This window comes from Echinops telfairi, unplaced genomic scaffold (assembly GCF_000313985.2).
Source record: "Echinops telfairi isolate 266 unplaced genomic scaffold, ASM31398v2 ScPeMD7_9;HRSCAF=40, whole genome shotgun sequence".
Classification (NCBI taxonomy): domain Eukaryota; kingdom Metazoa; phylum Chordata; class Mammalia; order Afrosoricida; family Tenrecidae; genus Echinops; species Echinops telfairi.
The window spans coordinates 48,316,057-48,328,826 of NW_022103906.1; the positions used below are offsets into that span (position 1 = coordinate 48,316,057).

Genomic DNA, 12,770 nt, shown 5'->3' on the forward strand with positions numbered 1-12,770 from the left:
AATCACATTATCCAAACTAGATAATCTTGGTTTTTCTCTTTTCACTAACCAAATTATTTAAACAAATTCCAATCCAGTTTCCACACTCATGCACCGCAGAATGAAGCATCTGCATACCTACAACAATGGGTGAGAGAGAGAGAGAGACAGAGAGAGAATAAAAGAATGCATGTGAAAATTTATGACTTACCTTGTAATAATCAAGTCATCTTTCTGTAATAGGAAACAATAAGCTTTACATTTTTTGATCCCACATGTCTCAAGAATTTTGTTAAGGGGTGCTATGAATAACTTACAGTGTTGTGGAGTGACTTCCTAGGAGACCATTTATAAAAAATAAGCAGTGGAAAAGAGAAGGAACTAGGATTTCTGATGTTAGGCTAGTTTAACAGTCTAGTAAAGTATCTAAGTTTTAAGAGCTGAATAGAAATATAAGTCTCTTAAAATCTAAATTGAATGGCGTATACACATCTTCACCATGTTTGTTAACAGTAGTCTTTTTATAAAACACTGGTTAATCGTGTACTTTTAATGTAATTACTAAAAAAATATTAACCTTCAATAAAAATAGAGAAAGTAATTGGTAAGATGATATTACAATGGAAAGTGAATCCATTCCCAGAATGATCCATCTCATTCGTATTTATTTATTTTGAGGATTTTTGACTCTTAGCAGTTAGGTTCAACTATAAAGTGAATGGGACAAACAAAAATTATACTACTTAAACCTAACTATAAAGGAAAGCATGTAATTAAAATGAGAAAAAAATGATCTATGGATTCTATACCACCAGTTTGTCCCTCATACTCCTATCTTAAATTACAATCAACTAGATGTTTAGTTAAAAGCAAATACATCACATGCAATAGCCAAGTAAATATTCTATAAGGCCATTCAGATCTGACAAATGACTGGATAATGGCATTTTGTTCATTCTGTAAAGATTATATTGCTGAGTGCTTTCAAAATTACCTAATGTACAAAAATCTAGACTTAGTAGACAAAGAGTAACCACACATTGAATTTGAAGACATAAATAACACTCAGGGAAGGATTCTGTCTTGTTTTGTTTTGTTTTGTTAAAAATCATGTATTGAATTTAATTTTTAGTAAAGCAAGCATTACATAATGCTTCAAAATTTTAAAATTCGGGGATAAAAGTTTACATCCAAAAAGATGAATGGAAAATTGTGCTTTCAAATTGTAGAGTCAGTTTTCAGACAGGGTTTACCAATTCATCTTGCCACGGGGTACTAGGCCTGTCAGCTCCGTTGTGTGAATATGTGCGTTTCACGTCCAGGTCCTGCAAACATCTAGAACTATGTGCTTCACTGCATGTAGCAAAGGCACCTGTATTCTCCCTTTTGATGAAAAGTTATGATCCAGTTCTCGTGCTGAAGATGACGTTTCCACGGCGTTGTCCGGTATCACTCGCTCTCTGTGCGGAGCAGCGCTGTAAGTCACCAGAGACGGTGGCGGTGAATCCTGCTGACACTGGAAGCAGTTGCACTGTGGACCATTGAAGAAGCTCTGGACTGCTCACAAGGGAAACCGCGCGGAACTGTGAAGCAGACGGACAGGAACAAAAGGCTATTCTGGTGTGAGGAGGAAGCAGTCATCTCAGCTCCACAAGCAGATGCTGCTGCTGGCCTGACAAGTGGAGCCCACTCCCGCGGGAGAAAGGTAAAGTTTGCCACTGGGGCAAACACAGAGTTCATACACTGTCTGCCGGGACTGTGAAGAGCTGGCTGGAGAGGAGGAGAAGGAGCCGGTAGGCAGATTTCCCAGCCGGATTGTATCTGCGTTCAAAAATATCTGGGAGAAAAGGAATTGCATTTTAATTTATAATAGCTTTCTACAGCCCTCAGAGCTTGACAACATGTCTAATAAGAAAGACTAAAGAACAAACAATTCTGCTAGTTTAGCCGCCATGCTTTGTTAAACAAACAAATTGCATTACTATTGTATAGCCCCAATGCTGGGCTGCTATCCTCTCCCTTGAGGAATGGCTCATTCTGACAGCAAGTCTTCCGTCTGAAAGGCAATCTGCTCAAAGGGCAGCCCAGATAGTCAAACACTACAGAACAATGATGTGGACAGCGTCTTAATCCAGTCTAGCCTAAACAACAGAATAAGTGTTCATAGAGATACCATTACTATAAGCAGTACAGCCTTAATCATGATGATCATTAAAATCATTCCTTGATTTATTGTTTCAATGTGAAGTGGCTGTTCAGTGATAGACTCCTCATCTTCCAAGCGTCAGCCCAGGTTTGCTTCCCAGTCACTGCATCTCAGGTGCAGGTACCATCTGTCTGTCAGGGGAGACGTTCCTGAGGCTATGATGTTGAACAGGTGCCAGTAGAGCTTCCAGACTCATACAGATCAAGAAGGAAGGCCTAGCATCCTACTTCTGAAATCAGTCCATTACGAGTCTCCGCACCACAACGCACAGATATCATTTTGCATGTGGTCACCATGAGTTAGGTTGGCGTCACGAGAGCTCACAGCAGCAACAACGCTATTTCATTTGTATGATAGTGTTAACAACTTGCGGTCTAATATACATTCCTGCATGCTAAATGAGAGGTGGTTATTGTATGTAATCGGATTTGGAGTTTCCACGACAAACAGGACTTTCACTTAACATCCACTTTGCTAAATCTTTTAACTTGAGAACTCGTTTATTCAAATGAACAATTTTAGGTACACTGATCACATTAATTTTGACATGCGCAGGGGAAAGCTCTAATAAAAGACAAGATGGACCGTAAGCTTGGACAAACAGAGAGGATAACCCTCTCTAGCTATTGCTTGATTCTTTAGTCAAGTAGTCAGTTACTTCTTGAAGGTATCCCTAAATTCACCGAAAACATGTCCCATATCTTCGTCCTCATCCAAGTCCTGCTTATTTCCTATTGAGACTCCTTCAGTTTTCCCTTATCTAGTCCCCAACTGTCATCTATTTCTTACGGCCAACCTTACACAGTGCTTGATTGGACATTAGGAAAGGCAAATCAAACTATACCACTCCCCTGCTCAGCACTCTGTATTCTCCACACACAGAGAATGGATACAATCCTGTAGGCCCTATATGACCTGGCTTATCGATATAATGCTCTGGCCTGGAACCCTTTTTGCTCTAGTTATTGCTTTTTCTCAAACATTCTGAGAGAACTCTGATCTCAGGCTTTTGCATTCTCCATTTATTTAGACAGAGATCTTTAAAAATGGGGGTAACAGAGATACTCTTCACTTTTTATATACATTTAACATTTTGAATCACATGAAACCTAGTCTGTATTTCAAATGTTTCTTATTTTCTAAAGGATCCATATGCCTGTTTACGTATATTTTAAATTCATTTGGATGTGAACATTGCTTGATTCAGATTTCTACTAAAAAGGCCAGCTTCTCAAAAAGTACTTTCCTGTCCTCTCTATCTAAATTAGCCCTAATCAGTGGAACTGTGAGCTATTTTACATTTATCATGACAATGACTTTAACAATCTCCCAATAACACTAGAGAAAGTATGCATTTGCCTTTTATAACTGGTGGATCAGATCCATGAGGGCTGCTCTATTATGGTTATTGTTGTTGAGAACTTTAGAACTGTACATAGAACTGTGCCAGTACATGTTAACTACATTAATTCATCTTATCTTAACTTGGCTTTGACTTCTGCCTTTAGTGTAGAAATGTTATCATCCATTAAGATACAGCTCATCTGCTTTCTCAACCATGGACTTTTCCCTGATGCTTCCAAATTAAAGTTCTCTTCTTAATTGATCCTTCCAAAGTAACTTATTATGTCCAAGACCTACTCTGCTGATACCATATGTTATTTTAAGTCATATTGATATCTTATGGTTCCTACTGTACTGTGTTCTTTAAACATAGAACTATGCATGATTCTTTTAATATCTTTCCAATACTTGACCCAAAATTTTCACCATATATACAACATAAACTATTCAATAAAAACAAGAAAAGTGAATGAAAATATTTATCAATATTTAAATTAAAAAAATCATTATTAAAGTTTTTACTTATAGGTTCAACTATATTTTCCCACATAATTCTAGTTTAAGTGATTAGAAATAAAAAAGAAAGAAAATATTTTATCTTTTAACAAAAAGCAGATATTTTAATGATATGAATTAAAAATAATGAATAAGATATTTAGATATTTTGAATGAGAATATAATATATTCTGAATGAGAATATAATATATTGTGAGTTTGAGAAAGAATGTTGTGCTATAATATGAAAAAGGGTGTAATAGCAGGGGGCTTAACAAAGTTTTGGGATAAACTCCATTATCTTTCAATTAAATTTTCCTTAATCCCTTGAAGCCCTCCAATATATTGACATGTTCCTATTGTCTCTGTGATTAATTTATTAGCTACTAAGATTAAAATCCAAACCAACCATTTACTCCATAGCATAAATATACAGCAGTTTGATTCCATAAAAATTGACAGATGTGGAAAATCTGTGGAACAATTCTACTCTGTTCTATAAAAGTCTGAGTGGGAATTGACTCTGATAATTTTGTTTTGCTTTGTTTTAATATTCATTTCCTTACACTTCATTGTATTGAACTTTCTAAGGTTTTGCAGTATGAATGAACTTGTCTGTTGCTACCTAAGGCAGGTGCCAAGAGGTTATCCACTTCCTAACCCACAACACTGAAATTTCTATATTATATTGCATCATAATCCATGCCCTTAATGATTAAAAAACTTTTCTCTGTTCTCAAATAGCACTCTTTTATTCCCAACAGTTTTTTGGTAAGTAATTTACATATCATATAATTCATTAGTTCAATCAGTAAATCATGTCATAGAGAATTGTACAATCACACCCACATCAATCTTAGAGCATCCCCCCTACTTAAATTGCCTTCGAGATGATTTATGCAATTGCAATCCATTCTAGGGCTTCCTATTCCCTCCCATCATCAAATATCACTCTTGAGTATTCAACTAGTAAGTTTTTAATTTCATATCTTCTCCAAGGGATCTTTAACCTCATTCTTACATGTTGAATCAAATTGACCATATTTGTGGAAAAAGCTATTATATAAACTCAATATCACCAGTCCAGAAAAAGGCAAGGGGAAGACTATGGACTATAGCATCATATGCATGTTCAAGTTGAAGTTGAAGAAAATCCAAACAAGTGCATTGGAGCCAAAATATGACTTGTATTATATCCCACCTGAACTTGAAGACCATCTCAAGAATATATTTGATGTATTGAACATTAATGACTGAAAACCAGAGGAGTTGTGGGATGACATAAACAATATCATGCAAGCAGAAAGCTAAATAACATTTAAAAACATGAAAGAAAGAATAGACCAAAGTGGGTATCAGGAAGACTCTGAAATTTGCTCCTGAACGTGAAAAAGTAAAGTGATAACAAGAAATGATGAAGCAAAAGAGCTGAATAGAAAATTTCAAAGGGCAACTTGAGAAAAAAGAGGAAAGAAATGCAGAAAAAGGTGGAGTTAGGATTTCAAAAGAGAAGAATATGATCAGTATAGTTCACACTGCAGGAACTGAAGGAAGCAGTTCAAGCCTCAAGTTGCAGTATATGGGCAAAATATTTAATGATGGAAAACAAACCAACAGAAAACACACTACGATTTATTTAATTCTGACCCTGAGTGACCCTCAATGATAGAAGAGAACTGCCCCTGCCAGTTTTTGTGAGCCTTTAAATCTTTATGGGAACAGACCACGCCTTCATGCTTCGCGCCTGGAGTTGCTGGTAGGTTCCAATAACCTTTCCGTTAGTCGCTCACTTGATGCCACGGCTGCCCCAGGGCTCCCTCTTGAATGATCCAGGAAGCCTCAATATAAGGTGAAAGGAAGGCACCGAATCATTGAACCAACTGTGCAAGAAAGATGAATATGATAAAAGATCTCAGAAAGCACCTCAAAGCTTTCCTAGCACTCCAAGGGCATTGGGTCCTTTCTGACTCACAGCCAAGCTGTTCCACAGAGTAGAACTGCTCATTCATGTTTGATGCGGACAGCTTCATCTTTCTCGCCCCCCCGAGTGGCCGCCATGTTTGAGAAGTCCTTTGCAAGTAGAAGCCAAATGCCCAATCCAAAAAGCTACAGGGGCTCTATATGCCCTTAAATTGATCAGAAACATAGTAGTAAGAGTTGACCTCACCCTGTCACTGGATCTTAAGTAAGCGTACACTAGCATTAGGTAAGAAAAGCACACTCTCCTAGTAAGTCTGCACACGTGTGTCTTCATCTTCTTCTCAAAAAGCATACAGGTCTCAGAGCATCCCTTTAAATTATCCTTAAAAAAAACCCACCTTCCTGTTGATGACCTCATAATTTAACAAACCACCCGGGAAGCTAGAAAGCACCAAGGAATTAGATCAGAAATAGAAATGCAACAAATTTGGACTTTTAAGAATTCTGGGAATTGTAATTAAAATATCCCCCAAATAATATGCATCATGTATAAAGATTATAAATAATCAGCATAGTATTTATAAAGTAAATGAATGAACGAACAACTACCATGGTGGCAGATCTGAAAACAGATAATATAGAATAATGAACAATCATAAACATGAAAAGTGGAAGTCCAATATACTACCTGCTAAAGAGCAACTGAGAAAATGGTGGTAATGTGAGAGAAAATAAGAAGAGAGCTCTTTTTACACTAAAAGAATTAAAATACGTAGCATTTCCTCTGAGTTCGAGACAAACATCATAGCGAAAGTGAGATAAAAGTAATATCTGAATAGATTTGGATAAATCGTTAACCTGTAGGCAGTAAGGACACTGCATATAGCAGACCAGGCGAAAGAAATTACATCTTCCCTGTGGTTAAAAAGTGGAGAAGCCAAGCCAAAGGGCATTTGAAAGCAGTCAGAGATAAGACAGATGATCTTTAAAGTAATAAGTCTCAAAAGAGACTCTCTGAGGAAAGTGATATGAAATAAATCATTAACAGATGTCTCCTTACACAAAAACTATGCACTGTGGTAAGTTGCAAAATCAACTTTCTTTTAATAAATATTCAGTTCTATTTCTACATACATGAACAAACATTCAAAGTTCTTTTTGAAGATAAAAATAGAATGTAGAAGACAAATATTGCCTTCGATCCCGATACTACCTTCATAGTAACTATGTTTAACCACCAATTTTAAAATAAGAGGAATTTAGATATGGTTGGTCGTTAATGCCTTTCAAGTATCACATAAATGGAGCTTTACTAGATTTAGTAATCAGGAGAACTAATATTATCATAAGTCCAACGAGGTCACAAACTACTCTTTGCTTTGTTCCTGGAACCATGTGTATGCCATTTGATAAGATGCACTGTCCCTGCCCCTTAACTCACCTCTCCCTCTGTTGACTGCAAATGGAGTTCCTTCCTGCAGGTGGCCTTGAAGTCCCCTGCTGCTGCGCTCACCTGAACCCCTCGAGGTGCCTCCATTATCAAGGACCTAGTTGGTGATTCAAGCCTGAAGGGAAAAGAAAAGAATGATTAATAGAAAAGAAAATATATTATGCTGAATTAAAGGATGACATTAAAACAAAACAAAATAGTCTAAGATAATGATAATCTTATCATTCCAATAAAATAAGCTTTAGCATGATCTTTTGATTGCCTTGTCTATTGTTTTGCTTATTAATGAAACTGTTCATTTATTAACATAAATTATTTACTTATTTGTATGATTTAGTAACCATATTTTTTGTTATTTCGAGTCATGATGTTCATGGCAAGTGGGTCCTGATAGTGTATTAGTTTGAATATTTTATACATTATTAAAATTAATGATGGAGCTTAAATCAATAAATAAGTATATGCTGAGCCCATAAATATCCCTCAATAAAGAGTCCCTGCTTTGTGAATATATGAGAATTTTAATGAAATCATTAATATTGCAAAAATTTTGCTTGCATGGACATTTTTTAACTTGAAATTTTTCAAAGTACTCATTAAATGTGTAGACATTAATTTAAATGAATAAATAAGACACTTTCTACATCGAGTGTGTTCTACCAACTCAATTAAATGCCCCCAAATGATTGATTTTAGTCTTAGAGAAAAACAGAAAGCGTTGAGTCAATGAAAAATGTTTACTACTTCAAAATTTGAGGGGAAAAATGGAAGGTTTTAGAGAGCTGTCACTGCAAAAATAAATGGCAATTGAAGGACTTTTTCAAAATTAGCTTCATATATAAAACTATAGCAAACTAACATAGCTAATAGAAGGCAGACACCAGCTGGAGAGCATGCTGTGTGAGAGGAGAGGAAGGACCTGCATGTTGTTCTTCTGGGAAAGCCGCTGTCTGAGCTCTTTTAGCACATACACGCAGGTACCCCCCTCCAAACACAAAAAAACACGGATTTTTAACATCAAAGCTATGTATTTAAATTTTTTACAAAACAATCTTACCACCTTCAAAGTACTCTACATTATACTTAATACATTTGTCTTTTTTTTTTCTTTTTCTTTTTTTCCCTTCTTTTATTGGGGCTCATACAATTCATCACAATACATAGATCAATTGTGTAAAGCACATCTATACATTTGTTGCCCTCATTATTCCCAAAATTTGCTTTCTTTTTGGGTTCCCGGAATCAGCTCATTTTCCTTTTTTCCCCTCCCCCTCCCTTCCTCCTCCTCCCCTCTCCCCCATGCACCCTTGATAACTTATAAATTATTATTGTATCTTATATTACACTGCCCGGCGTCTCCCTTCACCCAAATCTTGGAAACATCTTTCAAACTCATGGATGGCTCCCTCATTTTTTTCTTACCACTTCAATAATGGAAAAAAAACAAAAGTCGCTCAGAGTGAAGTCAGGTGAGTCAAGTGCATGGATCAAGAGAGGCATGCTGATTTTTGCCAAAAACTGGTGCACTGAGATGGCTGTACGAGTAGGTGCATTGTTGTAATGGCAAAATCAGTCCCCAACTGCTACAAATCAAGCTTTTTTTTTTTGTTGTCATACACTGGTATGCAACCTTTTCAGAACCTCTAAATAGAAAGCTTGATTAGCAGTCTGACCTGGTAGAATGAACTCCATATGCATTATCCCCCTCACATCAAAAAAACAAAAAATGGATGAGCATCATCTTGATCTTTGATTTTACTTGATGAACTTTTTTGGGGTGAGTTGACAATTGTGTCATCCACTGGCTTGATTGATGTTTGCCTTTTGGATCATAAGAAAGCGCCATATCTCCTCACCAGTAATGACCTTGAAAGAAGGTCTGGGACACTTCAGAGCTGTTCTTTCAAAGCACCGAAGCACAGCATGTTTCCAGTGAACATTTTTTCCCCCAGGTTAATCAGAACACAAGACACAATTTCACAGCTACCCTGCTCATTCCCAAATCTTCCTCTAAAGTTCACTGAACTGAGCTCCAAGATAAGCCAGATAACTTCCCCATCTCTTCAATGGTCCATCGTTGGTCTTAGAACTTGTATGCATGAATTTTGTTAACATTTCCTTTCATTTGGGAAGATGATATGGATGTTCACAATGAAGTTTTCATCAATTGATATTTCACCTTTTTTGAAATGACAAAAACCATTCGTGTACACTTGAGTTTTTCCCATAGCACTGTCCTTGTAAGCTGTATTCAACATCACAACAGTTTCTGTGCCATTTTTCCCAAGCAGGAAACACAATTTCACAGTCTTGTTTCTTAAACAGGCAATCGCAAAAAAATGAGGTTCAAGCAAAACTGCTTTTACGAAAATATTGACTGTAACCAGAGAGAATCTTCCCAGGTGAAGCCCCTGAGTGCACTAACAGAGCAAGTTGCTAGCTGCTTGCTTAGAGAGAAAAATGCATATTAGGAAAACTCCGCCGGGGGGAACATTTTTCTGTGTTTTTTTTTTTCTGTGTGCCCCTTGTATGACATTAAGACAAGGGTTGTCCGAGGCTCACATTCACCATAATCAGAGAAATTGGCTTCCCATAATTCATAGATACTTACTTCAATTAAGGCAAGAGATTCAAAGTGGTTGGGCAAAGAGAATTGCATCTCATAGAGTTCTGATGTTAACTCCTTCAAAGTAGTGAAACAAATTTTAAAGGCTTAAAAGTGATATAGAGAAGTAGAAGCAACAACCAGTAAAAGTGATTCCAGTGCTTCTAAGGGTTTGACTCTCTTATCAATACAAGTTGAATACCAACGGGCCTTTTGAATATCATCATACAATTTCTGGAGGGATCAAGGTTGTTGTTTTTAATGTACATATTCCATTATATTTTACTTCTATTTTACCATGAACCTTTTGAAGCCCCTTCTTGAGGGTGGGTATATATACTCATATGTAAATATAAACTCACTGTCATCTAGTTAATGTCAATTTATAGTGACCCTAAAGGACAGGATAGAACTGGCCCTGTTAGTTTCCAAGACTACTGTTTATGCAAGTAACAAGCCTCATCTTTCTCCGAAGGAGTGGCTGGTGGTTTCAAACTGAGGATTTGTGGTTAGCAGTCCAACACTATAACTCTATCATCTATCTATCATCTATCTATCTATCTATCTATCTATCTATCTATCTATCTATCTATCTATCTATCTATCATCTGTCATCTATCTATCTTTAAAATGTATTGCTACAAAATCCTAGATGTCCCTCATAAGTGTTCTTGAGTTTTGGGAACAAAAATATCTTAAGGGGCAAAAATAGGGCTGTCCAATTGACTGGGTAAGATTTCCCAATGAAATTCTCATGTGACAACCCTTGTTAACCCCAAAGAATGGATAGGGGCAATTGATGATTAAAAAAAAAAAAATTCTTGGTGAAAATTGCCTTGTCTTTTTCGCATCAATGCAGGTTTCTGTTTGGCTAAAACTTCTAAAATGTTCCCATAGTTGTCCTACATCCTTCCAGAAAACCTGCCAACAAACAATGAGTACAAACTTAGCCATGTCAGTAGGAGGGGAGGGGATCTCACTACCAACAAAACCACATGAAGAGCTTACCTCCTGCACCTTGAGGTCTCTATGCAGTGGTCCTCCTTGATCTGGAGGACAGCTCTGACATGAGAGGAGTGACAGATGAGCAGTAGCGGTAGAATTGGGAGCCAGTGCATGAGATAGGATAGTGGACTTCTTAATCCATAGAGCAAGTAAATCTGAGGGCTGTGGGCAGGCAGGAGGCTGTGGGGTACCTCTGGGAACTTAGTTTGGGCATCTGGGCTTGCTGACCTCAGAGCTAGAGCTGAGTGTTCCCAAGCCGAGACCTACTGCAATGGGGTGCCTCTGGACATTTAATTTACGGAACTAGATTTTCTGACCCATGGAGCTTGAGCTGAGTGCCCCCAGGTTGAGGCCATTAAAATGAATTAGAGAACAGAATTGACAAAGTAGAAAGCTTTGTTTGAGACAGCTCAGATATTCTCTACTTTCAGCGAAGATTCATCTGACCTCAGCCAAGATGTTCAATGTCCTCTTGTGCTTTAGTATGAATTTCTGGCAGTTTTCTGTGGATGGTCTTCTGCAACCATTGTTGGATAATCTTCAGCAAAATTCTACTTGCATGTGATATCAATGTGATTTACTATAATTTGAGCATTTTGTTGGGTCTCCTTTCTTAGAAATGGGTACAAACATGGGTCTCCCAGGCAATTGACAGGCAACTAGCTGGCATCCAAAGTTCTTGGCATAGGCTAGTTAGTACTTCCAGTGTTTCTTCAGCGTGTTGGAATATTTCGATTGTTATTCCATCAATTCTTTGAGCCTTACAAATGGTTAGTGCCTTCAATGCAGGTTGGACTTCTTCCTTTGGTACCATGGGTTCTTGGTTGTATGCTCCATAAAAATGGTTGAATGTGGACCAGGTATTTTTGGCACAGTGACTCTATATTTCTTCAGTTGTCTTTTGATGCTTCCTGCATTGTTCAATATTTAGATCTTACAATCTTTCAGGATTGTAACTTGAGGCTTATTTTTTTTTCAGTTCTTTCAGTTTGATATGTGCTGAATGTGTTCTATAATTTTTTGGCTATTTAACTCCAGGTTGGCACATTTCATTATAATGCTTCACTTTGTCTTCTAAAGTTGCCATTTGGAATTTTATTTTCAGCTTTTTTAAAAAAATATCATTTTATTGGGGGCTTGTACAACTCTTATCACACTCCATAATACATCCATTATGTCAAGCACACACATTTGTACATTTGTTGCTATCATCATTCTCAAAATATTTGTTTTCTACTTGAGCCCTTGATATCAGCTCCTCATGTTTCCCCCTCCCTCCCTGCTCCCCACTCCCTCATTAACCCTTGAAAATTTATAAATTATTATTTTGTCATATCTTATGTCTCCCTTCACCCACTTTTTTGTTGTCTATCCCCCAGGAAGGAGGTTATATGTAGATCCTTGTAAATGGTTCCCCCCCTTTCTACCCCACTTTCCCTCTACCCTTCTCGCCACTCTCACCACTGGTCCTGAAGGGATCATCTGTCCTGGATTCCCTGTGTTTCCAGTTCCTATCTGTACCAGTATACACCTTCTGGTCTAGTCAGATTTGTAAGGTAGAACTGGGATCATGGTAGAGGTGGGGAGGAAGCATTTAAGAACTAGAGGAAAGTTGTATGTTTCATCATTACTACCCTGCACCCTGACTGGCTTGTCTCCTCCCTGGAGCCCTTTTTTAAGGGGATGTCCGGTTGCCCATAGATGGGCTTTGGGTCTCCACTCTGCATTCCCCCTCATTTAAAATGATATGATTTTTTGTTTTTGAT

At 37.3% G+C, this 12,770-nt stretch overlaps 1 protein-coding gene across 1 annotated transcript in view; it reads right to left on the reverse strand.

Annotated features, from left to right (window-relative positions):
* Positions 1–957: 957 nt before the first annotated feature.
* The window catches only part of SGCZ (sarcoglycan zeta), a 444,274-nt gene continuing 432,461 nt past the window's right edge, over positions 958–12,770 (reverse strand). Inside the window, exons 6-7 of the mRNA XM_004696179.2 lie at positions 7,386–7,509; positions 958–1,816 (exon numbers count right to left, since the gene is read on the reverse strand). Of these exons, the coding sequence (XP_004696236.1) occupies positions 1,622–1,816; positions 7,386–7,509 (319 nt within the window). The 3' untranslated portion in view covers positions 958–1,621. The remainder of the gene's footprint in view (positions 1,817–7,385; positions 7,510–12,770) is intronic.